The 25,926-nt window shown below is 51.4% G+C and overlaps 1 protein-coding gene across 2 annotated transcripts in view; it reads right to left on the bottom strand.

The window, feature by feature from the left end:
• FRMD5 (FERM domain containing 5) overlaps positions 1-5,677 on the bottom strand; it is a 118,513-nt gene extending 112,836 nt beyond the window's left edge. The window contains exon 1 of one of the 2 annotated variants that reach the window (XM_030013878.2): positions 5,191-5,677. In XM_030013878.2, the coding sequence (XP_029869738.1) occupies positions 5,191-5,292 (102 nt within the window). In that variant the 5' untranslated portion in view covers positions 5,293-5,677. The remainder of the gene's footprint in view (positions 1-5,190) is intronic. The other variant, XM_030013879.2, reaches the window with a different exon arrangement.
• Positions 5,678-25,926: the final 20,249 nt, after the last annotated feature.

Here is a 25,926-nt window from a genome sequence, read left to right as displayed (position 1 = left end):
ACGTGCCAGGTGTACCAACAGACAGGGATCACAGACACTTTCGGTGCCTCTAGTCTTGTACGGGGCAAACCAAAGCGTCATGCAAGTCTCAGCTTTGCTGGAATGTGGCCACAGACGTCAGTCCCACATACACGATCCCTTTGAGCTCCTGAAGAGTGAGTCAAAAATTAAAAATAAGTGGGCTGCTCAAGGCACTTTTAGTATTCCCCAGACACCTTAAAAAAAGCCTCCTACTGTGCATTACCTAATTTTTACATGACAGAAGCAGAAAATCTTTTCTTTCATGATGCTACTGTACATATCTTTCTACGGTGGTATTACCGTGTGTGCGTGCATGTCTGTATATATATATATCCATATTTGTCTTCAACATCTTATATGGGAAAGTGATAAGCAAAGTAGTTCTTTCAGGAGACTGTCTCCTAAGAGGGGGATAGCCAGCAGTTTCACAGCAGGTAACATCATAAAACAGGTATGAAAAGTTAACAGAAAAGAGACTTTTCTAGCTGGTGAAGAAATAGCAGCACTAGAAATATTCTCGATGGATCTCCATAACAACTTGTGTTTCTGCCTCCCATTAAAAATGAGAGTAAATATGCCACTAGTTTTTCAGTGGACATTTAGTGGCTGTTTTCCTCAGCTGCCTTTTGTATCCTTTGTATTTAAAATTATATACTTGGAAATAAATTTAAAAGGAAAAAGGAGACAAAACCCAAGAAACTCTCAGCTTTGACTGTTACTTTGTCTTCAAATTTATTGTGCATTTCAGGCAGTTTTCTTCTGAGCCCACAAACCATATGTATGTAAATGTTTGAGCAGGGAATGAAGGATGCTGCCCTGACAGCGTGCAGCTCTGCTGAGATTTAGCTGAGTGAGAATGATAGGTTTCTGTTGCAAATACATTTCCAATGCTATAAATAAAAACATTTCTTTGAATAGAGCCAACAGCAAACCGGCCAAAGAAACCTGTCGGTATCGCTTTCCCCAGCCCTGGGACCCCCAGGCTGGGAGGGGTGCGATCCTGCACCCGCTGCAGCCCAGAGACTTCGCTGATGGACTTCTCCCCGCTACCACAACGCACTGGCAGTGCTGCAGTGGCTTTGCCAAAGCCTCGCCTGTGTCGGACCATGAGACCGGGCGATGCTGAGAGAGCCTGACCCGCCACGCAGACCCGCAGCCTCGGACCCAAAGTCCGCCTTACTCCACGTTTCTGACAACAGGTTTGGCATCGCTCCCTGTTACTGCACCCCGGGATCAGGCTGCAGGTGAGGAGAGAAGGCTCTGCGAGCAGGCGTAAACTTCTCGGCATGAAGCCTCGTGGTTTCTGGCGCTCTCGGCAGCAGGGAGCAACCTCCGGTGCAGAGCGCATCACCTGTGCTCAGGACTTCAGGCGAGACCCCACTGCGGAAGCAGCGGTCTGCTAACCTATTTCCCGGCAAAAGCAATTGGGAACTCTCAGAAGATAAAAAGATAATGAACAAATAACCTTCACAGTAGCCAGCGCTGCAAAAACCCAAGGTTCCCCTTTGTGTTGACTGCCTGTTATTAATGATCCTGTCAGGTCTCCTAATGAACTTTGTGCTTCATGTGGAAAACGTGGGGTTTGTCCAAGAGCATAGTCAAGAACTCGTCTTCCTTTATTTCCAATCTTACACAAGAAAGTTCTTACATTCTGAATCTAGGAAACCGCATTTTTGTATTTATTTTCTCACATCTCCACATTCTTGTAGTACTACCGAGGTTTGAAACAAAACGCCACTGTCTTTTCAGGAAAATGCTTGATGCATTGAGCAATGGCAAATCATTAATTATTTCAAGCCTTTTATACCACCACTGACACCACAGTGAAGAATTTAAAACATTTCCTCAGACAAGCAGCTCAGTCACAGCAAAACCGCAGCACAAGAGCATTGCTTCGTTTTTTCAAAGCTTGCTTTATTCTAACAACGGCTGCAAGGCTGCCTCGCTGGCAAACTGCTTCGCATTTGCATTTGGAGACACGGAGCACAAGGTGGTAAATATAAATTAAATATACTGCTAGACCAGACCCTTGCCATGGAGATGAACCAAAGGCCTTCGGGAATGGCTGCCCCTCTCTGCCGGCCAAGCCACTCCCTGGAGATGCGTCTCAGGGCAGTGACACCCACGGGAGCGGGGTCCCCAGCACCCATGGCCAGCAGCCAGCACAACACCAAGGGACAGGGCGTTAACGGGCTTTGCTGCCTCCTCACATCTGATGGCCCCCACACCGCAAACTACTGCCTTTATTGCTTTTAAAAGGTACCTCCGTGGCACGTAATATTATTAAAATACCAGATTTTCTGAGTCAAGAAAGCCCAACATCTCCATGTTCAGGCAGCTGCTGGGGGCCTCCCGAGTCCCGGCAAGTGGCTGAGACCCGCAGCCCTGCTCGCCGGCAGACACAGACCGTCCCCAGGATCCCAGCGGAGATGGATGCTGGGACAGCATCCTCCCCAAAACAGCAAACTACTGGAATATACAAAAAAAAACCCCAACAACAAAACTGCTTATGGATGTGCCAACCCAGCTGCCCTGACCCACTGCACACGCTGCCTCTGCCTGCAGCAGCTCTGTCCCCCCAACACCATCCCTGAGCCCGCTGGGGCCGGGGGACCCGGGGATGAGCTCTCCAGGCTCCTCCGCCTGCTCGGATGGGCTGTTGGGGAGTGAAAATTAGGGCAAAAGAGAGGAAGGATTTATCCAAGCTCAGACAATGAACCATTCGTTCATCATGGGAATATTACCAAAGTAAACTTCAGATAATCAAATAAAAAAGGCTTTATTTAGAAACAGAATATTCAGGTATTGCCTAGCAGCACTGAACCCCTACTCACATGCCTTTATCAAGCACAGCCAGAGGTTAGTTTTGTTGACAGGTTTAACCAGTGCCACTATCTGAAAGGTAAATAAGACCTCTTAAAATCAGCTCTGCCTCTGAGTGCTTCTTTCTTTTCCCCGGCAATGAAGAAGCCAGATGACATGTCCAACGGGCCACACTTCAAGGAGGGTATAAAGCCTGTCCACAGCCCCACACGCCGCCAGGGCGAGTGGCACAAACACAGGGGTACAGCAGCAAAAATACACGTTACAAACTTCTGGCGAGCAGCATCGCTCCCCAGATGTGCGCTGTAATTAACAGCACTGCGTATGAAAATGATGACTTACACTTTGGACAGTTTCTCCATATTTAAGTAAAAATAGAAATACATAAATTAGAAACAACAGGCGTAGAAACAGCCTGGGCGAGGAAACACTACGGATCTCAGCAAGACGTGAAAAATCTGCGCTCGTGAGGGAATGACCTTCAAAACTCATTCACCGCTCGCAGCCTGTATGGTGACGGTTTTTCTCACTTGCGAGACATTATACATTCCTACTATGTACACCTTAATTTTGCACGGACTATAAATACTTGCCTTATAAGGCAGCATGAAAGCAATAGAAAACAAATATTTAACTGGGGTAACCTTGATTTTGAGGGTAATACGAGCTAATTCTTTATACCTCAGGTCATGCATGCTAAATACCAGGATTCACTATTTACTATGCTGAACATAAAATAAGCCACTGAAATACATGATCAAGTAGTATTTTCTCTTTAAAAAAAAAACCCAAAAAACACATGTAAAATGACGACACCTTGTTAAATTATCTTAAGGACAGAAAGTCCAGATTTTTCTTAACTGCATTGCCTACACTTTCTCTCCCAAACTACGGTTTTCCATTTAATTTGTATCAAAAACAACCTCTGAGAGATGAGTTAGTTTTGCTTATGCAAAATAAACTAGGTTGCCGTTGTAGTTGTTTACTGGGTCACACTTTACAACCCAGGTGGGGGAGGAAGGAGCGACATTAGCATTCTTCAGCCATTATTTGCAGAAAACACCGTATTTATCTATTTTAGACTATTTAAGCAAAACCGACGGTGCCTCCCATTGCCTGCAGCACTCCTCGGTAACCATTCTTCAGCATTATCATTTAAAGCATGTTTCTGCCTGTAAATGAAAAGATGCTCCATCCTCCTCCTCGGAGCGGCAGGACGGGGAGAACTGGGGAGACCCAGCAAAGGCTGGGAGGTGGCAGTTGTTGTTATTTACATCTTGAGTCACCTTTACTCCAAACTCTGCCCTGAATTTTCCACTGCCTACGGACTGGGCTGAAGCCAGCTGACACCAGCAGGAATAGTTGCGAGTGCTACAGCATACAGGTTTTCAGCGAGCTCCCTCGCAGGGATGATAATTGTGGGGATGAAGAGTAAAAGCAGCTGGAGCCAGGGATGCTCCTCTCAGCCCTCCAGCCGCCGGGTCCCGTTACCTAACTAGTTGCAGCGGAGCCGGTGAGCGTGTTTTGCTAGTTTTTTAGAAAGAACGACATCCCACGGTCTCTGCGCGCTGAGCCACGGTCCCGCGCAGCCCCCGGCAGCAACCGGGCGGGGGGACGACGGCCCCGGGTCCGGGTCCCGGTCCCGGCACACGGGGAGCGGCAGATGCGCACCCCGTCCCCGCCGCTCCGGACTATTACGGACCGCCACCGCTCCTTAGGGCAGAGCTGGGCGCTAATGAGGGGGGCAGCCGGGTGGGAGCCGGGATGCGGCGGGGGCAAGGGGAGACTCTATCCCTGCCCAGCACCGTCCCCGGTACTAAAGTAGCCGCGCCGAAGTCCTCCCCGCGGTGCGCGGAGCCTCCGCAGCCGGCAGCGGAGGGCGAGCACCGGCCCGGCTCCGCGGGGCACGGCCGAGGCTCTCTCCGGCCCCGGGGTGACCGTTCCGGGCCGCCCCTGCCCCGCTCCGGCCCCGGCTGCGCTCCGGGGGCTGCGGGCACCCCCGCGCCGGCTGAAGGGCGGGCGGCTCTCCGCGCCATCCCCGCACGCCTCCGCGGCCGTGGGGGGGGGGTCGCAGGTGGGGGGGGGGGGCTCTGCCCCGGGGCTCCTCGCCGCCGGCAGCCGCGGCTCGTCTCCCGCAGCGATGCTCCGGTCGCCTCCCGAGACGGGGGGGGGGGGGGGGTCTGCCTTTGTTCGCAGCGGCGGGGCAGGACCGGGCCGCCCCCGCCGCTCCGCTCCTTTTGTCTGCCGGCTCCGGGCGGCAGCGCGGCGGCTCCGGGGGGGCTGCGCGACCCCGGCGCGGGGCCGTCCCGTCCCGTCCCGTCCCCCCGAGCCCCGCGGGACGCTGACCTGGATGGTGCAGGTGTACTCGCTGTCGTCCAGCAGCCGCACGGTGCAGTTGTACTCGCGGTCCAGGTTCCTGCTGCTGCCACTCATCCACCTGCTCAGCATCTTCCCGAGCCGGGCGGCGGAGCAGCGGGCTGCGGAGCGGGCGCGGAGCGGCGGAGCCTCCGCTCACATCCCCGCTGCCGGCGCGGTGCGAGGCTGGGGGGGGGGTGCGGAGGACGCGCCCCCCGCCCGGCTCGGCCCTGCCCTGCCCGGCCCGGCCCGGCCCTGCCCCCGCTGCGGGCCGAGCGGAGCGGAGCGGAGCGGCGCGGAGCGGAGCGCGGTGCCCGTGCCCGGGCCGCGGCGCACGGCGGGCGGGGTGGAGGCAGGCCCCGGGGGGGGGGCACCCGGCGCCGGCTGCGGGGGCCAATCTCGGCGCCGCGGCGCTGACGGGCTCCGCCGCAAACCAATGCGGCAGGGGCGGCGCGGCCCCGCCGCCTCCGCTGGGCAGCCCCGCGCGGGAGAGAGGGAGGGAGAGAGGGAGGGAGGGGGCTCCGCGGGCGCGGAGGGGCGGGGGGGGGAACGGGCACGGGGAGGGGGGGGGACGGGGAGCTGCGTGCGCGGCGCCGCGCCGGCCGGCGGGAGGGGGCGGCGGGGGTGCGGGGCTCCCCGGGGACAGCGGGACACGCTGCGGGGCTCGGCTGCCGCTGTCCTCACCCGCTGCCCGCAACTTCTGCCCGTGGGGGCTGCTCCCCGCAGCCTGACGCACCCGGGGGGGGGGGGGGGGGCGGCAGGGCGGGCGGGGAGGGGGCAGCCCCCGGTTTGTGGGGGCAAGCCCCGGTTTGCGGGGGGAGCTCCCAGTTTGTGGAGACAGCCCCCGGTTTGTGGGGGCTGCCGGCGCTGAGAGCGCTGCTGTCGCGGGGAGTCTTGCAAGTGATGTCGAGCGGGCTCGGGTGCGTGCGGCCGGGGGTACCCTGGCCCCCGGAGAGGTGGGGAGCTGCCTTTCTCCATCCCTGCGAAGGAGGAGGCTGCGGCCCTGGGGAGGGCAGGTGAATAAGCCCGACCCAGCAGGCCTGCAAGTCACTGCCTAAGCACCGGCCTGCACCCGGCTCTCTTGCCAGAGACAGATTCGGGTTAATAGGTTGCTATTTCCATAGAGGGGTCAGCTATCACGGCCCTTTGAGCGGAGCCGCATGCCAGCCCAAATGCCGAGGTGGTCCCCAGGGCACGAGCTTCTCTCTTAGTGTTCGTTCGCTCGGGAAGGAAACTTTTACATCTCTGGTTATTTCACAAAATGGACTCTAAAAGTGATCGGTGTTTGCTCGGATGCAGAGGGTGCTGCAGTTGGTGCTGCTCTGGAGAAGTGAAATACCTGGTGGCAGTGTCAGCACCGACCAGGGATGGGAGCCCGGCCGGCAGCACTGCAGATCTCTGCCTCCGGCCCTGGCCATTCCCTGCCTGGGTGTCACACTCCATCCACAGCCATCCCAGCACAGAGGAAGGCCCCCACTGAGGGGTTCAGCATTGCTCCCATCACCACCCTGGCTCAGCACACGCTGAAAAACGCCTGAACCAAACAGGCCACAGTGAGGGTCCGTGTTAAGCTGCCTCTGGTCAATCCCACTGCACCACAGGCCCTGTCCCCACTGCGCTTTCCTGACTCAGCTCATCTTTGCCTGGAGACTCGCGTTCACCCCCTCCAGCTGTGTTCGCAGGCTGCAGTGCAGCTCCCGTCCTCCCTTCGTGAGCCCCAGCCTTAGACTCCAACTGTGCAGCTGTCTAACTGGTCCCCGTATTATCTCTGCTCCGACTTTGCTCATTCCCTGCCTTCCCAGCCAGAAAGATGGTTTACAAAACAATGTTCCTCACTTTTCCCTAAGCAGCACAGGCTCCCTTCCCACCAACCATTCCAGACCTCTCCTGGCTGCAGGGCAGCATCCCTTCTTGAAGCGCGTCACCCAGCTGAGCTCTTCCCAGCTCCACTCGAAAGGAGAACTGCTCCAAGGCACTGGTGGGTCTCCGGGCTCTCATAACTCTGACACCATCCCCACTGTGGGGAGCCCACATTCTGGTGTGTGGGGCTGGGATCCTGGTGCTTTTCTTTGGGGCCATGCGGTTCAGGGGTTTTCCCCATGATGAGTCACAAGAGATGAGTCTTTCCCAGCCCCTGCCTCCCCAGCCCCAGCCCAGCTGGCCGCACTGGGTCTGCCCGTCAGGCTGGGCACACCCCTGCGACAGTTGTGCTCATGGAGGCACCACAGAGGGGGATCAGGCTCAGGTATCTTAGTATCCAATAGGCAATTAATCTAAATGTCCAATTAATGTAAATGACAGAGTGGGAAGGAGATGTCACAGGCAGTGGTGCTGCAGCAGCGAGACCTGGACAGTGGGCAACATCTTAAAGACGACATTATTCTGCTAGAAAAAATGATGGCAAACCCAGAGACTTGGCCTGTGCAGAATGTCTATTGGAAGACTGAATTTTGCAGCTCCCCGGGAAGATGGGTTGTGCCCGGCACGTTGTTAGGAGGCGGGAGGCAGAGCCCAGAACAACAACGGCGCTTTTCACAAAGAATGGGACTCGCTCCTGAACCATCTGGGCACTTTTACAAAGATGCTTGTATTCACTAAAGTAGCTGCTACTTTGTCATGTATCCCACTCTGCATAAATTGTTCATCTGCCTCAGAGCTCCCTTTCTGAACCAGCTGAACTGTTAATGAAGAATGGGATCCTCAGCATTAGCAGGTGCTGCTTTCATCAAGAACAGAAGCTTCTGAGCCAGCTGAGCGGCTTAATGAAGAGAGCATTCATGCCACAGCAGCCACTGCTTTGTCAGGGAGCCTCTCACCCATGCCACGGCTCAGCTATTAACTTTGTTCCTCGACCAAGTGAACAGTTATGCTGAGGTTCCAGTTTTCGACAGAGAAACTGCATTTTTTATTAAGACCCTCGCTGAGGCAATGCAGGAGCCCCTTGACTGAGTTCATCCCCCTCCACTGCCTCACACGTCTTCAGAACTGGGAACATTGCTGGAGCCAGGCATCCGAGGGCAGCTCTACGCTTTGCTCTCAAACTACCTGAAAAGGTTTCCACCAAGCGTATCAAAGGCTGGGAGATGTCTTTATAAAAATACTCTGTTCCCCAGCTTTGATTGACAAGAATGCAGTTTTGATGAGTAATGTTGTCTTTTTTTTTCTTTTTTAATAATTAACACAGTAAAATCTACAAATTCTCCATATTTGGATTCTCCATTACTTGCAGTTTTGAGTTAAAAAATCCAAAATGCAGCTTTCCAAATATGTATTTAAAGTGAATTCTTAGATGTATTTGTTTGCCAGTAGGTTATATTTCACAAAGAGATTATGTCTTAAAACCCTGGGGGGACAGAGCGTGGGTGTCTCTGCTGCTCGAAGGAGTGGAGCAGAACGCTCCCCACAAGGGCAGCGTGTATCCCCGTCCTGAGGATGGCACTTGCATTACAAACCATTGTAAAGCATCCGGCATGCAGCAGGACAAGGGTTTGCAGAGCCGTGCACGAGAAACCGTGCCGAGGTGCAGTCAGGATGCTCTTTGCCTCTGCTGCAGGGCAGAAACTGAGCTCCGGTGGTTTCATGCTGACCAAGGCTGCACCAGCAGCCCCATCCCGTCGCGCCAGGCTCATCAGCCCTTCTGTGGCTCCTAGGTTTGCTAGGCTGCCTCAGGCTCTGCATCGAACATGCCTGTTTAACCAGTACAGACAGGCCTAAGTATCTCTGATATATTTCAAAGTACAAACAGCCAATGAAGTGTCTTACTTTGCATTTATTTGGTGCAATAATAGATGGCGCATTGACAAAGTTAACGGTGATCCAGTCTGGTGTGTTCAGGTGATGTCTGGAGAGTACTCAGTTGTCTGAATATTTAATGTTAACGGAAGCAAAGATGCAATAACTGCCTTAAATTCAAACGTAATGCATTGCTCTTTACCTGTCCCAGGTATTTCAACAGAAAATGTCATGCATTATCTATGTATCTTCCATAATCCATATACATATCATCCATTATATTTATCATCCACAACAAGCTGCAGCTTTGAGAGAGGATGCAGTGGTCTACGAGGTGTGGAGAACAAAATCTGGGTGTTTCCAAAGGTAAGGCTGGCAGCAAAGACCTGACTGCTGGGGGATGCCCGAGCGCCTGGCTCCAGGGATTCGGCTGGAGACCTCTATTTAACCGGCAGCCATGCTCTGACTTGGCACAGTGTTAAAGGATAACTGTTCATCTTTAAATTACGCTAATGTTGTAAGTAATAACTACTTATTGTGCTCAAGATGACCAAAATACGGACCTCTGCTTTAACTGGCATTTCTTGTTTAACTGCAGCCTGTTCTATTTAGACACTTTCTGCGTTTTCTTCATCTGGAGCCGGGAAATGAGGCTGTCAGCTTTGCTTTTACTTTTCAGCAGGTATCTGAATCTGAAATTATATAAAAGCAATGTTTCTTATCATCTGAGCTCCAACACGAGCCCAGCGCCATCCAGATGAGATGTCAAAATGTGGCCCAGCTCACAGGGTGTGCCCATAATTTAAATGGTCAACAGTACCGTCAGCTTTATCATTATACTTCCAAATCAGCTGAATTCACAGTCCCTGGTCTGTTCTCCCAGGCTATCTATCCGCAGCGTGAAGCGGGCATCGATTCACCAGTTCACGCTTGCTCTCAGTTTTCTATACACTGAGAGGAGATAGAAACCAAAGATCAAATTCTCTGTTATCCCTTAATTACATTTTGTTGATGAAAAGTTTTGGAAAAGAAGGCTTAACCTCTTCTTGAAAGAGGCCCACCTAGCTATTGCAACCAGCTCACTGCGTATCTGAGTTCCTTTACATTTACCTGGTCTGAATCTGGAATAAATGTTTGTATATTCTTCATACTGTATTTTTCTGCAATAATGAATAATTGTAAACACTACAGTCACCGACAAGGGACCCATCACTGGCTTTAGGCCAGTATTTTAGAACTGCATGCTGGTTACAGATGGGAGATTTTTCCAGGGGATGCAGACGAAGGAGTGTTCCGCCATCAGTTAATGTTTGTGGAGTGTGGAAGCCCTTTAGCTAGTGTTTGTACATCTTTCACCCTCAGCTGAACGCTAATGGCCATGGGAAACATTTGGGCCAGCAACTGAGTTACCTCCACCAGCAAAACTAGGTCAATAAGTTCTAGTTATTTGGCCTTAGATGATGTCCCTCAGACACATCTCCTGTAGCAGTGGTGCTGGGAGTGGCTGGGGAAGAGACATGCCACATCAACAAGAAACCCCCGAGTCTTATTTCTCCTGTGATTTCTCCCAGCACAGGGGGAAGGAGGATGATGTGCCCCATCCGTATTTGTATGTGTGGTTTTGGTACCTTTATTATTTCTCTATATCCTGATATTAGTTCTAGCAGCACCATCTGATGGGAAGGGGCTGCTGTGCTCGGAGGTGGCTTCATGTGCACGAGGGATGATCATCTTCCACCAGACTCCTGGAGGGTGTTTCATGCTGAGCTGAAGAGAAAAGAAGGCGGCAAAGAAAGGTGAGGAAAGGAGGAGACTCAAAATGAGAGAGAAAGAGAAGAAAAGGGGATGAGGGAGGAGAAAAGGGTGGTGAGGATGAAAGCTGTAAGAGGCCAGGAGTGAAAGAAGGGGCTGGAACTGTCCTAGCATCCGCCCCACATGTACCCACAGGGAAACGGGTGGTAGCATCCAGCTTCCCGACTCCCAGGCATTTAAAATTTTAACCATAATTTGCAATTATAACCAGAGGATAAAATTTCAGCCTGTTAGGAGGAGGTGGGAAGCTGCAGGGTGATGCACATTAATTACTGTTGACGTACAGCGACAGGCTCATTAGACAGAGGTCTCCTTCAGTTCTACCACACAATTTTTGGCTCGAGGCGAGTATTTCAGGGAGTAATTATAGAGCCTGTGCTGCTAGGCAGGTCACAGTAGTAGACCTTTTCACTCCTCCTTGAGCTGCAGGGATGCAGAGCAGCTCTCGGGGTGGGGAAGGTGCTGGGAAGAGCCTGGCAAGGAGTAGTGGCAAAGCTCTAGCCTCCTCTGCAGCCCCATGTACGGTGGGTTCAGTGCAGGTCGCCACTGCAGGTCACCTGTGGCATTGATGGTGAAGAAAGAAGGGGAGGGAGGGGTCCTGTGCTCGGGTACCACCGTCCCGGGTACAGTCCAGGAAAAACCTTGCTTAACCTCAGCTCTGAGCAGTGTGATTTGTTACCAAAGAGCCTCTGCTCGGCAGGACCAGCAGTAAGCCTCCACAAACAGCCCGGTTTACAGTAATGTAACTTCCATGCTAGCAACGCTTAGAAGTTTCCATCTGATGTCATGCCCTATGACACGCTGCTTCTCTGGCACAATCTGTCACCCGGAGAAGGAGCATCTCTCCTGAGGGTGTTTGCTGCCAACACTCCCCAGCAAACAAGGCAGAATTTCTACCAAGGGTGTTTGTCCTGGCTGGAGGATGCCTGCCAGGGATGGAGTCCTCTTGCAGAAGATGCAGGCTGTACTGCTGGGTCGCTCTGGGGTGTCTTGTTTGTTCTCCTCCGTCAGCATTGCTGCGGGCCTACACCTCGCCGTGGGACCCCCACCAAGGTCTGCTGCAATGCTTTGAGCCATGGGCAGTGTCAGACGTGTCTCCCCACCTTCACTTCTGGTTGCATCCCGTGGGGCTTGGGTCTTCTGGGAAAATGGTTTCCAACCTTCATGAGGCAGAGCCTGTACCTTTCATGAGGTTCTCTGTGGGCTCAAAGTCGCCAGCCTTTTTTTGGTCCTAAAGATCCTTTTTAGGCTCTTCATCCCTGGATTTCTTCACTTTCCTTAGGGAGCTCTTTATGGCCGAGCCCCTCGTGGTGGGGAACTCACTGCCCACTCTTGGCATCACCGCATCTCCCCTCGCAGAGGAAGGCGCTTGCGAAGGAGAGAAACAGCACCAAGTGTGACTGTTCAAGTTGGCAATTCACAGCAAACAATTGCTTTGACTTCTTTCCCTGCTTGCAGAGCTAATCATAAGTATGTCAGGAAAAGCTTTGCTCCATGCGCTCACGGCAGAGACTCCAGATCGGAGGCACCGTGCTTGTGGCTGGCTAGATGGGGCACGCAGGTTTTTCTCCTCTTTCTGAGTCACTGGTTTGGCAGACATTTACATCACCAATCCTTAAAAGTGCAAATACAACTTTCAGTCTCCTTGGGTACTCACGGAGGTAACACTGAGAAACGCTCTTGGCAGTTTTTTGCTAGCAAGATACGGTCTGGTTTATATTTAGGGAATACAAATAGGGAATAGTTCTGAATCCAGCCTAGAAATCCATTTAAAATATTCCTATAATTCTATTTACAGGCAGTTTCTGTAAATGTTGTAACAGGCAGAGACAAGGGTATCTGTCTCTGTGTCTGGGGACTCTGTACTGTGAACTGGGGGGTCCGTACAAACACGTTACTGGGGTCACGTGTCCCCACCAACACACCCAGTGAAATTTTGCCATGACCCACCACTGTGCATTATGGCCAGCGCTTGTGATTTCTTTTATGATTCTCATGATGCTTAGTGGTATTCTTCTGAAAGTTCCACTTCTTGCTCTCCATGACTAAGAAGTAATCACAGTCTCTGTCAAAAAAAATCTATCCCTCCTGATTGCAAAAGAAGGCTTGAAAATGTGAGGCATGTGGACCAGAGGGTGCTCAGCGGGGGTCAGAAATAAGACAGCAGGAAAAGCAGCCCTGGGGTTTTTTGCTCTCTATCTTAGGCTTTGCACCCTGGCTCCTGATTTTCGGGCATGAGGTCCTGGATTTGCTAATGCTGTCCCTGATGTGTGTGCAAGAATTTAAGTGTAAGTAAATACTTACTTTTCAAGGATGCTTGAGGGACTTGGGCACATAATCCAACAAGATTTGGGCACCCTAACTCTGCTCAGCTCTGATGAAGCCCCATCCTTTAAGTGCCCGTGGGAACCGTCATCTGTGCGGGGCTCCCATCCCGCTGCCTCCCCAGGACCGGGACCGGGCTGCCCGGGCATTAGTGGGCGCGGAGAGGCAGCAAAAAAGCCCTCACAAGGCTAGAGCCAGCATTCAAACCAGCCAAAATGAGTGGGAGGGTACCAAGTATGGGAGGACCCAGGCACTGCAGGAATTTGGGTGGCATTTCATTGCAGGGGAAGACGGTAAGAACTTCCAGCAGCTGCCAAAGGCAGGCACGTGGGGACCGTCCAGTGCTGGTTTTAGGAGCTGTAGGTCTGGGTGTGGAGCCAAGATGAGCAGGAGAAGCCGAGCGTGGGGTTCCGGGTCCCGCTGTATGTGGTGTGATGGGTGGGATGTCAGCAAGGGAGGATGGCACCGGGAGATGGGGGCAGGGTTTGAGGGGGACAGGTATCAGGGATGACTCTTCTCACCATAACTAGACAGGCCACCCCATAGCGAGACACTTGATAAGCCCCTGCAAAAAAAAAAAAACCCACAATTGCCTGAACTCCATGTTTTTCCAAACCGCAGAAGAGCAGCCACTGCTGCCGCCACGGGCCTCATCTGCCTACGGGCTGCCAGCCACATTTGGAGCTGACCCAGGCTCCGAGCTGTGCACTGAGTGCAGCCGAGCTGGCAGACTTCCCACAGAAAAAACCACGGCTCATCCTCCAGTGTTAATTCAAGCTTGCTTCCCAGCCTCTGCGAGGGGATGGAAGATACAAGCCTTTGGGAACCCTCCTAAAATATCTCTTTCCTTGAGGAAGGCAGGGAGGTGTGCTGCCCCAAGGTAGAGAGAGTCTGCTCAGCAGCAGCCTGACCCTATTAATAGCAAATAGCCGAGCACTCTGCTCCAGCCGCTCCCAGTAATAGCATAAGGTTTGACAAGCATGGGATTTAATTTGGATTTAATCTAAACTACTCGTGGCATTTCTGCTTTGAACTCTGCCTGATTCTTCCAGTGGCAGGTGGAGGGGCTGCTGCTTCGGCTCTTGTACAGCCTCCCTGGATGGGTGAAACACCCCCCAAGTTTTTCGGCACATGGAGCTACCCCGCGGCAGGGGAGGACAGCCGTGGAGCCTGTGGGAGACAGAGCAAGGGACAACCAGGAGGACCAGGCTGTCCGGCCAACTTTGCTGTACCACCTTGGCTGCAGGAGTATTTCTGTGGCTCTTGCATGGCACAGGGCTGGCGACTTTTCCTTTCCGTTTGTAAAACATCTTCAGAGCCTTGGTGGGAAGAGGACGTGTGCTCCTGCAGCCCCCGCGCGCTGCTGGAGGTGATGGCTCTGCAGATAAATGCAGAATGACAACTGCCTGCCCTGGCGCACTCCCAGCCTGCGGGTCTCGTCCTGCCGTCCTCGGTCTGGCTGACACGATGCCGACGGGCTGTCTGCGCTATCCCACCGACGTGAGGGAGAATCAAACGCTCAATTAGTATTTTTCCAAAGGAAGGAGGAACAGGTGAAGCTCCGTAATTGAACCACATGTTGCGCAGATCCGAGAGACTTTAAAACAATGTTTGCCAGGGGAAGAGAGGGGAGGGAGCTAGTCAGCGTCGGACATCTTCCTAAAACAACCAGCACTTGGGCACCATGTAAAGAAAATGCATTTGCATGACGAGTGTTTCAGGCAACGGGCATTGCTTTTACTAACTTGCTATTATTTTTCTCCTAAATATGTTTAAAATTACTTTCTTCAAAATATTTCTAGTAGAACCCTGTTTGAAGAAAATGGACTCCCGGGGTGCTTCTACATCTAAAAATTCAACAGCCTGGGTTGAATATTTACTGCTTATTATATTCATTTTATATACAGATTTTCTGGCAATCGTAGCTGCAAAAGAACTGCAAAGATAATTTGTGCATTTGCAGACATGTCATTAGGCTGTCAGCAGGGAATGGATAATCCCTTGCATTTCTGACTGCACATTTTGGGTGGAAAGAGATAAAGAGATTTGTGACAGCTGTTCAAGGCCCACCTGGAAAGGCAGCAAATGCACTGGGATGCTGCTGCCCCTATAGATGATCTTCCAACATTCTGGCATTTTGATGACACAAACGTGTTTGCCCATTCCAGAGTGCGCAGCGAGCCGGGATAACGAACCTCGGGCTGGGCAAGCCGGGTGAGCAGGCTGAGGCTATGGGTGATGCATCCAGCCAGCTCTGCCAGCATTCTGATTTTCTTCATGCTGCCCTTTTGAGAACACACTGTCCATGGAGCTGGCTTTCATTAGAGCCTAACGAGGTAAATCCAGTGTTAGTCCACAGCCTCCAGTCTGTCCAAGTTACTTCATACCGTTTCTATTGATAAGATCCTGGAAAATCAATGTAGCGATGATGTCCACCTGTTATTCAGTAAATGGCCTTTTCTCCACAAAATGGATCCTTTTTACAGGTTAATGAATTATAAGGAAAAAGATACATTTCAAAGGATTTTACTCACAGGAGAGGACGGGGGTGGGGAGGATGAAAGCTCACTCAGTCTCATGGTGCTGCAGCAGCAGCAAGGGGTAACAAATTAAACCTTCCTCTCCACTTTAGGAAACCCTGGGGTTTTTGCTCCTGCTTTGTTTGGATTTTTTTTTTTTCTTCATGTAAAGTTACCCTTCTATTTAGAGTCAATATGAAATTCTCTCATCCCTGTGGATTTCTGAATGCTGTCTAGGAGTCAGAGATTGTGCCGAGCTGCAGAAAAGAAATTAAAAAGTAGGTATTGTGCATAGCAACCGTAAGTAGTTCCCATAAGAAAAAATACCCTAGTGGAAGCATATTTAGGAAAGCAATTGGCATCTATATTAACTGGTTTCCAAAATGCAACAGGCCCATTTATCTGGGCTATTATCACAACATTGCCCCCCCTTTTTAGGTTCACAATACAGAGAGCTTTCCTCTTGCCCTTTGGTCTGCTTTGTCACTGCCCTGTCCTATGCCAGCCAGGAGGGGCCGCATGCTGGCTCCAGCAGTTCGGTGCTGGGGGATGCGGGTTCTTCAGGCCTGAGGCAGACCACAAAGGCTGCAGCTCTTTTCTGGACTTTATTAGGAGGAATAAAGAGGAATGGAGCAGCACGCGGGAAGTCCGTGGCTGCCCAGGGATCCGCAGTCAGCACTCAGGTGCATTTACCGTGAGCAGAAGAGGATGGTCCAGCCCAGAACATACATATGGATGTATTGACAGATACACCTAGTGCTCTGAAGAAGTTACTTTATGCAGAATTGTAATAAGAATGTCATCCTGTACTAAGCCAAACCTTTACAAAAATGGAAGTGCACTACATTTACACGGTTGTATTTAATATGGTATTAAATACACCTACTAAACACATTTATTACATTAGCACATTCATTAACTGTAGTAATATTTTTATATACTTGATGCTTCTAATGAGTTGAATTAGGAACAAAGACATTGAGAAGAAAGCAGAGGGAGAAAAATATGACTGAAAGCTAACACTCTTTGAGAGGAGCTCACTAGGCAGTCAAAAACTGCCACTGCAGTCAAGAGCAAAGTATTTCTGAGTAAAAATGTATTCTTGTTGTGAGTCTGCACTTAGAAATTAAAAACCAATACCTGGCAAATGAGAAATGGGGAAGCAGACATGAGCTGGTCAATTAAAAGTCATAAAATGTACAAAATCGATGAAGAGAAAAAAGCCATCGTATGGGAGGGATCAGGAACAACCAGAAGAACTGTGTGTTGATCGGGAGCAATCAGACAACGTGTTGGACCACAGCTCCCCCGAAACACCAGGACAGTTGATTTTTGTGCACAGAAAGCAGACGGGGCAGCGAGCTTTGCCTTCTGCACCTGGCAGGGAGCAGAGGGCAGTGCCTGAACCACAGAAGAATGACAAACACGTTTCCAATCTATTGGCAACCAGGGAAGATGTAAAATAGCCACAATCAGGAACACCTGAATAGGAAAAGAGTCGGTTGACCCAATGCTGTTGATTTTGAATACACTTTTGAATACCGGGGAAAATCTGAAAGCAAGCAAAGTGCTGATGCTGTACTGATATTCAAGCAGACTGGCAGGTTTCTAGACAGGAAAGCTAATGGAAAATTTGAGACAGAATTAAGGGACAAAAATATAATTATTGCCAATACAGTTTTATAGACAGTAGATTCTGACAAATAAACGTGTGCTTGTTCCTTGATAAGATTACAATTAAGCGAAGCTGTGCAGATGTGCTATAATATGGGGTTTGTAAAGACGAGCATCATCGCGAGGTCCAGGCTGAGGAGGTGCTGGCCAGCTGGCAGGTCTGTGGCGCGACCGCAGCGCAGCACCATCGCTGCACGGCACTGCTTCCGGAGGGCTTCGCCAGGGACTGGTAGTAATTTTTTTTAATCAGCAAATTGTTAGCAAATGCAAGATCACTGCTGATAAAACACATGGATGATTAACAGCCTGGCAGGACAGTCACTAACAAGGAAAAGCGGCTGAGGCACACAGTGCTCTGAAACGCTCCACTCATCCAAACAGAGAGTGTTTTACTAAGGCTGAGAATGAAATTGGACATGTGAGTGCAAGATCCACTGGCCATGCCCAGGTGGCAGGGCACGGTGAGGATGCTGGAGATTGCTCCTGGAAAGCCCTGGGAGAGCATGGGGGGCAAAGCAACGCACCAGGAGCATCCGGAGTGCTCCCTGGCAAGCAAAGGCAACAGCGAGAAGACCAGGGCAGTGAATTTGCCAATGGAAAATTCAGTTACCCAGTGTTTAGACCAACACTGGAAACCTGCATTTGGGTTTGGTGTTTGAGTTCTTAACAGAGATGTGCAGAGAGCGCAGAAGAGAATGAGTAAAATCACTGAGAAGCTGGCAAAAATACCCTACAAGCTCCATCTGTTTAACTTACAAAGAATACTGAGAGCTGACTTTAATAAAGTATATAAATATCTTTATCGTAAGGAAAACACCTGATGGTTAAAGGTCTTTCATTTAACACAGAAAGGCAGAGATGGTGCCGACAGCTGGCAGTCAAAGCAGAGAAGCTGAGGCGAGAGACGAAGCACACGGGGTTCACAGTGGGGCCAGGCCGTGCTTGGGAGCTGGGCTCAATGACTCCCCACGCCCTTAAAGTCTGTTCCTACAAAACCTGTCTTACTGGAACACAGGTTCCTGCACATGGGACCTCCGCAGCCCTGAGATGGGTCTCCTCCGTTTATTCTCACGGGTCCTGAACCTGCGACTGGTTTGGACTCTGAAAAACAGATTTCTAAATGCTGTTCTTCAAAAAGCAGACAGGGAAGATGAAAGAGAGAGGAGTTAAAAAATGAGATAAAGGCTTTGAAAGCAAATAGCAATTAACCTTCTTCTGAAAATCTGGCTTCCCAGAGCTCAGCCACATCATACCAGGGAGGGGGAGCACCACGTGCCCCCGCTGCGGCACAGCCCTGCCAGGGACGCGGTGCCGGCTGAGCACCACGGCTGGCACAGCTCGGCTTTTGCACTGGCTCGGTTGCGACCGTGGGTGCTGCAGCGTGTGTACCGGGAGCAGGGAGGGATGTGACCGCCATACCCATGGTGGCACTGAGAACAGGGCACGGCGGTCCACGTCCCAGCTCTGTGAAGCCAGGGCGATGGAGGGGGGATGCTTTTTGCTTGTGCCTGCTCAGTGCTGGCCTGGCTGCTGCCATGGCCACGGGTGGCTGGTGGGGATGGGAGCACAACCCAGCGTAACCTGGATGGAGGTCCCATGTCACCGATGTGCTGTGGGGGACGGTGTGTCAGGAGGATGGTGGGCACGTGAGCGCTGGCTGGGCCGTGCCCAGGTTTGGGCTGTCAGAAAGGAGAGGGCAGCACAGGTATGAAGAAAGCAGCCGGTCGGGAGAGGGCAGGACCCCGCTGCAGGCAGGGCTGGTTTCTCCTGCCTGCAAGTGCATGTGAGACCTCCTGCTCCTCTCCTTGCCATAGCATCTCTTCAGGGGGGTGAACCACCCTTCCTGGAGATTTAACATCCGTATGCATCTCCCAGCAGAACAGGAAGACTGCATTATGCAGTGCTGCATTTTATTAGTCAGCTGAAATGACTTTATTACACCCTTGCATACTAAATTTGCTACTGTGCCACTGAAGAAATCCTGCACAACACGGAGCATCAGATGTACTTCAGCAGTGGACACCGTGGCAGAGCAGAAATCACGAGTGGCTACATCCACAAGTAGTGGCAGGATCCGTGAGCCAAGACCTGTGGCGACAGGGTCAGAAGGAGCCAGGGGCACGGGATGGTGACAGCGGGGGCTCAGCACAGCCAGCCTGGCATGGGGCAGGCATGGCCACGAGGACTGGGGCACGCAGCCTCACGGAGCTCTTCCCTTCGGCGCCAAGGGCAATGGCCGAGGTGGTCTCTTGTTCTCAGCTCTGACACGTGGGCAGCTCTGACAAGCTGCAATTGCATTTTTGCACCTGCCAAGCAGCTAGCAAAAATACACCCCACTAGAGAGTAATGATGCAGGGCCCGGCGCAGCTGGTGGCACCTTCCCGGTGCACAGCATCTCGGAACTGGGGGTAAGGTGGCACAGTTGGACCATTAGAAAGGTCTTGTGCAAAACAAAGGGAGCTGAGAGACCAAGTGAGACAAAGAGCAGAAGGTAAAGATACCCCAGCACGTGTTGTGAGCAAGGGCAGCTTGCAGGGAAGGGGCTCTGGAGGCAGGCAAGCAGGCAGGCAGCAGGCTGGGGCATGAAGTCAGCTGGAAACAGCAGGATGTGAGCACTATCTCAGGGCATCGGTGGTGGGACCCTGATCTCAGTGTCACTTCTCAGGCTGGCACTTCTGCAAGGCGTGTGTCCCCAGTTCCCACCGTCCACGACCCGTGTGCTGGGCGCAGGCAGACCTGCGGCCAGATTCCCTCTGCTCAGCAGAAACAGGGGTACCGTCTGCACGCCCCCAGCCTGAGACATTAGCAATATCTGGAAGAGCTGTCAGCATCCTTCAGGAGTGGGAATACTCATAAATATGGAGTGAAAAATAGTTCAGTCAATAGGAGAAGCAGCTCCAAAGAGCGGCGCAGCTTCTGGCAGAGCCCATTGCCATGGTACCTGTCAGCAGTTCGCAGCATTGTTTCACACGTCCTACTGCTCTGAAAGGATCTTTTTTAAGAACCAGCATTTTAAAACTGAGCAATGAAGAGAACTATCTTGCTGCCCCATCTTGGCACCCATAAACCCAGTGACCTCAGCGGGTGTTTGGTAAATTATATTAACTCAACTTATTCCAGAATATAAACCCCTAGAAGTACTGACTGGCTGAACCTCACAAAGTCTGTTGCTGATATTTTATCACATTGCAGATGACTTCAGTAGTGAATGGATCCTCCTAACTTCATTCCTAACTCAGAGATTTGTAACACTAGCAAAATCAGGTTTTTACTCTAAGAACGTGAGTTTCATCATCAGAAAGGCATTTCACCGCGGTGCTTATGTATCCGCCATGCTTCCCTCCGTACTGGGAAGATCCTGTACTCTCCCATGAGGTCACCAGGAACTTCGAAGAGAGCTTACAATCAGGCCTGTAATAGTTTTCAAACAGTTTCTGACCCCTTCTCCCAGTTAACGCCTTTTGCTGAGGCTGCCCCTGCAGGCCCAGAGCCGCTAGGCTCAGCCCCGCTCGGGGCAGTGAGAGGAGCAGGATGCCTGGGCAAGGACCAGGGCTGCCACATCCAGCCCTCTCTGCTGAGCCGGGAGCCAGGAATGGTTGGCACACACTTCCAGAAAGACCACAGCCCCTCCAGTCCCAGCATCTTTAAATGCAATGGAGTGCCAACAGAAAAGACAGGGTTCCCATGGGAACGGAAAGTGCTGACATTTCTAAACTAAAAAAGGAAAGAAGCAGCAAAGTATGTGCTCAGCAGGACTATGTGGACATGGACATGTGGGCATACTGCCTTTCTCCCTCTTCTGTGCTTGAAAGTAAGATACTTTAAAAATAATTCACATTAGGACACTGGCACAGTTCATAGCCACGATGCAAGCAAAGTTTCTATTTATCTGGTTTGGGTGTTTTAATTCAGGCCAATTGCCTGCAAGATTAATTCTTATGCAGGAATGTATTGTGCAGCCTTCACCTGTAACCACATTAAAGGAGACGAAGCATCCACATGAAATCATGCTGAGGCATTTATCTCTCTCATGCAAAATGATTGAGATAAATAAGCCAAATTAAACTGCCATATTGTTGTAGCTAAATTATTTGTAATGGCAGCATAAAATGTACTTGCTGCATGGTAATTAAGTGTCCTAGAGTTCCAGATCCTTAGCTCAGAGAGATGTTTCTCCTTCTGTCAGATCAAAGTGACATTAGAAGTGGATGGTGACTCAACAGAGATGCTGACGTTGGACACCCATTTCTCCAGCAAACCGGCACAGTGCTGTCCCAGATGCAGCTGGTCCCTAATGGACTGGAAGAGGTGCTGCAATCCAGGCTCTTCTGTACAGCACAGACAGCTTCGCCATTTAAAAACCATAACTTTTTTGCAAAGTGAAGAAGAGAAGTCGATGAAGAATTTGGTTGTTAGCTTCTGCTCACTTTAATCCATAACCACGGAAAGGAGTTTCAGAGGGCAGAGAGGATACATCTAGCCACAGAGAAGAGGGGGTTGAGAGTGCCTGGAAAGCAGCCTGAAGAAGGGAAGAGAAACAAAAAGGAATTACCAAATGTTTCTGACAGAGTGAATAAAAATAGCAAATGATTAATGTCATCATTTAGAAACATCAAAAAGTGCCAGTTCTTGTGATCGGGGACCAGTTTTAGAGGCAAGGTGGTGCTGCTGCCAGCTGGAAGGGTTACCTGCAGTACCCAAAGGCTCCCACAATGAACAGAAACTTTCGCCATTGGAAAATCTGAACGCTGAAAAAAGCCGCATCTAATTCCCCAGTGGCCAGAGGGGGATCTCCAAGTAAAAGGCAAAGAAAAATTGACTAAACTGACTAATTTTTTTCTTTAGGACTCACAGCACAGTTAAAGCAATGACACTGCCTCCTCTCTGGAGACAGAAAGCCAAGAGCTTCCTCAAGCTCATATGGGTAAAAGAATGGATAAAATCATGTGTTTGCTGGAAAATAAACCCCCAAACCCTACAAGCAAGCTGTAGCTACTGCCCTCAGAGCACAAGGGCTGCTGGTGCATCAAAACAGATGTAGTCCAGTACAGGTCCCTCGTGCGCAGCCCAGCAAGCTCAGGGTCCTCTCCTCCAGGGTGGTACCCAGGCCAGATTCAGTCCTGTGTAACACCCCCGGGCTCTCCATCTCCTCCTGACCCCAAGGCCCAAGTGCTGTGAGTCAGGGGGAGCGCTCTTCCACCCCCACTCCTGCAGCCCCTCCAGGAGGGGATCCAACCGCAGGGGCCTGGGGGGGAGAGCGGCTGGTGGTGCTCAGCAAAGCTTCACTGGAAGTCGATGCAGATGGCCAGACTCCCACCTACCATCCCAAATGCTAAACCCCTTTATGACAAGCTCCTTTTGAACGTTTCTGTCTCTCTTGTTGGCAGCAAGAAGAAATGCATCACTCTGGGAGCAGCTACTGAGGGAAACCCAAATGAATCACACGCAGACCGTTTCACCGAGTCCATTGAGAGAGGCGTTTAAACTTTCTACATTTTTGTTAAGAGGAAATAATGAACTTTTAAGGAAATGCTTGAATTTCTCTCCTGATGGAGCAGGTTTCTCTAATCACGAGCAGAGTCCCACAGGCTGCCTAGCTCTGCTACAGCAGGAGAGCGCCCTTCTGGGAAATTTCATGGGAAAATGCAGGACCGTCATCCCGCTGCCAAAAGAGATGCTGTGGCAGGTTGCACGCTTGTTCCTCACCTAGCACTGCAGAAGAGGGTAGCTGTCCTCACCCCCTCTCCGTTGCACAGAGGGCAGAGCCAGGGAGTCCTCCGTGTCCCCAGCCTTTTCGTGTCCCCCCAGCACATGGCAGTGACTTCTCCTTACCTTAGCCAGAGACCCTGGAGGCATCTGTCCTCACAAATATATCAGTTAAAATCTCCCAGGTATAAATGTGCCCGATGATAGATCCATATGGGAGCAGAGGGAAGGTGAGGGGCAGAGCCCAGGTAAGCCCTTCCAGTGCTCCTCCTGGTCCCCAGGTGAAACCCTGGCCCTGGGAGGTCAGTGGAAGTTCATCACTTATTTCTGTGGGGCCCAAATTTCATCTCCAGAGCCCAGCAGACTGCAGCCTGGAGCACACCTCCACACAATTACAAGTCTGTTTCTCTGACGCTGCACGTGAAAACACAAATATTTTTAGGTACTTGTTCTCACAAAACGTTCAGGAATATTTCCATCCCTCTTTTGTGATTTTTCTTGCACCTGTGCTGGGTTTTTTTCCCCCCTTAAAGATGCCCCATCACACTATTGCCTTTTTGGAAGGCAGAACCACTGTACTGAACAGGCGGATGCGAAGGGAGAGGTTTCCCAAGCAACAGTAACCAGGTGAGAGCAGTGCCCGTCCTCCTCATCCTCCTCGGCGGTGGGGCTCCTGGCACAGGCTGGGCAGCCGGGAACCTCTCCAGCCACCTGCACTGTCACCAAAGCAGCAGAGAGAGTGGGGGTGCAAATTACTCATCCTGCTCAGTAGCCTGTGGGTGGCATTTGACAACTTGCTGCTGTCATGCAGGTCAGTACACCTCTAATTATAACAGGGCCACTTAACAATAACGGTGCATTATTCAGCTCAAAGGAGAGACAGGCAGCTTTGTGCATGCACGCTCCTAAATGCTGCAGAGCCTATTTTCTAAATCAGCTCATGCCTTGCTCTCACCCTCCTCCCATAGCCTGCTTTCCTGAGTCTGTCTCACTTCGTGACTGCTAAATGACAGCAGCGGGTTTATTGATGCCATGCAAAGCTACTCCAAAAATAAGCATCGGAGATGGGCGTGGGCATCCCCTGCCTCCTGTGTCCACGCTCCCCTCAAGGCAGGAGGGCCCTTGGTGGGTGCAGGGGCATCCCTGCTCCTGATGGCACCAATGAACCCCGCAACCGGCCTGGGGGCTCTGCAGACCCATGCAGACCAAGATCCTTACGGCCACCCTAAAAAGCACCTTCAGCGTGGCAACCTCTTCCCCAGGAGGGACCAAACAGGAAAGACTTCCCAGCTGAGGAGCAGCCAGTCGCACACCTGGTTTCTCTGCAGCACTTGCATCGATGCAGTACTGAGAGAGGCACAGTGAGTCACAGACTGGACAGCATCCCTCAGCTGGAGAGACTGACTCATTGCCATCAGGGAGTACCATGCATTCCTGTCCATCCAGGAGAGACAGCTGACCTGTCTTTCCCTAATGAAGCAGGACAGGAAACGTTGCACTTCCAGTATTTCAGGGGTTTCACCATAATAAAGAAGAGTAAGGGTAAAGCCCCTCCTGCCCACTGCAAGTCCATTGCTGGTAGCACTCTAATGAATCCCAGAGCAAGGAGCTACAGAACTGCCCTGTACATTTTGAGATCACATTCACTCAGCTGGCCACTAAGAGGCCATTCACTAAGAGGCTCCATGCAGAACCACCGGGCATTTGTACAGGCAGAGGCACTGAGCAGCACCCCTGCCTCCTCAGCTCCTCACAGCAACCACTGACCATCCCATCCACAGCAAAGCAATTTGCTGCTGCCTTCAGGAAGAATTAGTGACAGTCCTGACATCGAGATACTATCAGATGAGGTAGTTTCCATTCCGCTCCTACATGTTTCCGAGACAGGAGGACATGAGACATGCTGCAGTTCCTGCAGAGCCTCCCTCGTTGGCTGCAGTGCTGCTCAGAGTTTGCTTTGGGTGCAGGCAGGGCAGGCAGCTGCCTGGAGTACCAGATCTCCAAGATGGCCAAAGGAAATGGTTGCCATGGACTTGCTGTCTAATTTGCTTGCGCTGGAGGAGACTGGATGAGTTCTTTTGTCTTCATCCTTTGGATGCCCAAATTGATCCTGGTCTGTGCTGCTGAGGAGCAGGGGCTCCTGCCTGCGCCTGGCAGTGAGCGGTGGATGCCCTGCAGATAGCACTCCTGGAGGGAGAGTCCCTTGGCTGCTTCACTGGCCCACTCTCCTTAAACTGCAAAGTGGTCTTTTTTGTTTGATTGATTGGCTTAGGCTATAATCCTCTTTTATTTCCAGAAGAATACAGGGAGCTGTTTCTGCCGTTGCTCTCGTGGCTCAGGGGCAAAGTTTCCAATCTGGAGTTAGAGAAGCAAATCCACTCCTCCTTCGGGACAGGGACATGTTGAAGGAAGACAATCTGTTCTTACCAAGGATGGTTTTCCAAAGACAGGACTGTGAAGATGTGCTGACAGACTCTGCTTGTCACTGATGGTGTTTGCTCCACAATTGCTTGTTCAAGGACTGGAGACACAGGAATCTGTAGTAGGGGACAGTAGCGTTGTAACAGCTTTTTTGTTTTGAGCCAAATTCTAATCTGGTCTGTCCTGGGACAACCCCAGTGGAGCCTCGCAGGAGTCTGTGAGGATAGCTCGGGGTTAGTCCATCCTAACGTGGGTGTGAACTCAGCTTGAAATCTTGATTTGTCCCGTTTCAAATTGCTTTTGCAGACAGTGAGAGCACACCCCTCCGTGTCACCTCCCCAGGTATCAGGGGAAGGAAGGAGGCAGCTCATCTGTATTCATGAGGCTACATCAGTAGCCGCATCAAGCTTAAAATGGCAGTGCCAGCCCTTAGAAAAACACTATGGTCTCACATATGGTCTCACACCCATAATATGCTGCTGCAATAACATGAACACAGTGAAAATGAGAGGAGTCCTTTCAGCTGAGAGGTCAGTTT

The sequence above is a fragment of the Aquila chrysaetos genome, chromosome 5, assembly GCF_900496995.4.
Source record: "Aquila chrysaetos chrysaetos chromosome 5, bAquChr1.4, whole genome shotgun sequence".
Taxonomy (NCBI): domain Eukaryota; kingdom Metazoa; phylum Chordata; class Aves; order Accipitriformes; family Accipitridae; genus Aquila; species Aquila chrysaetos.
The sequence above is the reverse complement of the archived record's forward strand: the minus strand, read 5'-3'. Positions and strand labels throughout refer to the sequence as shown.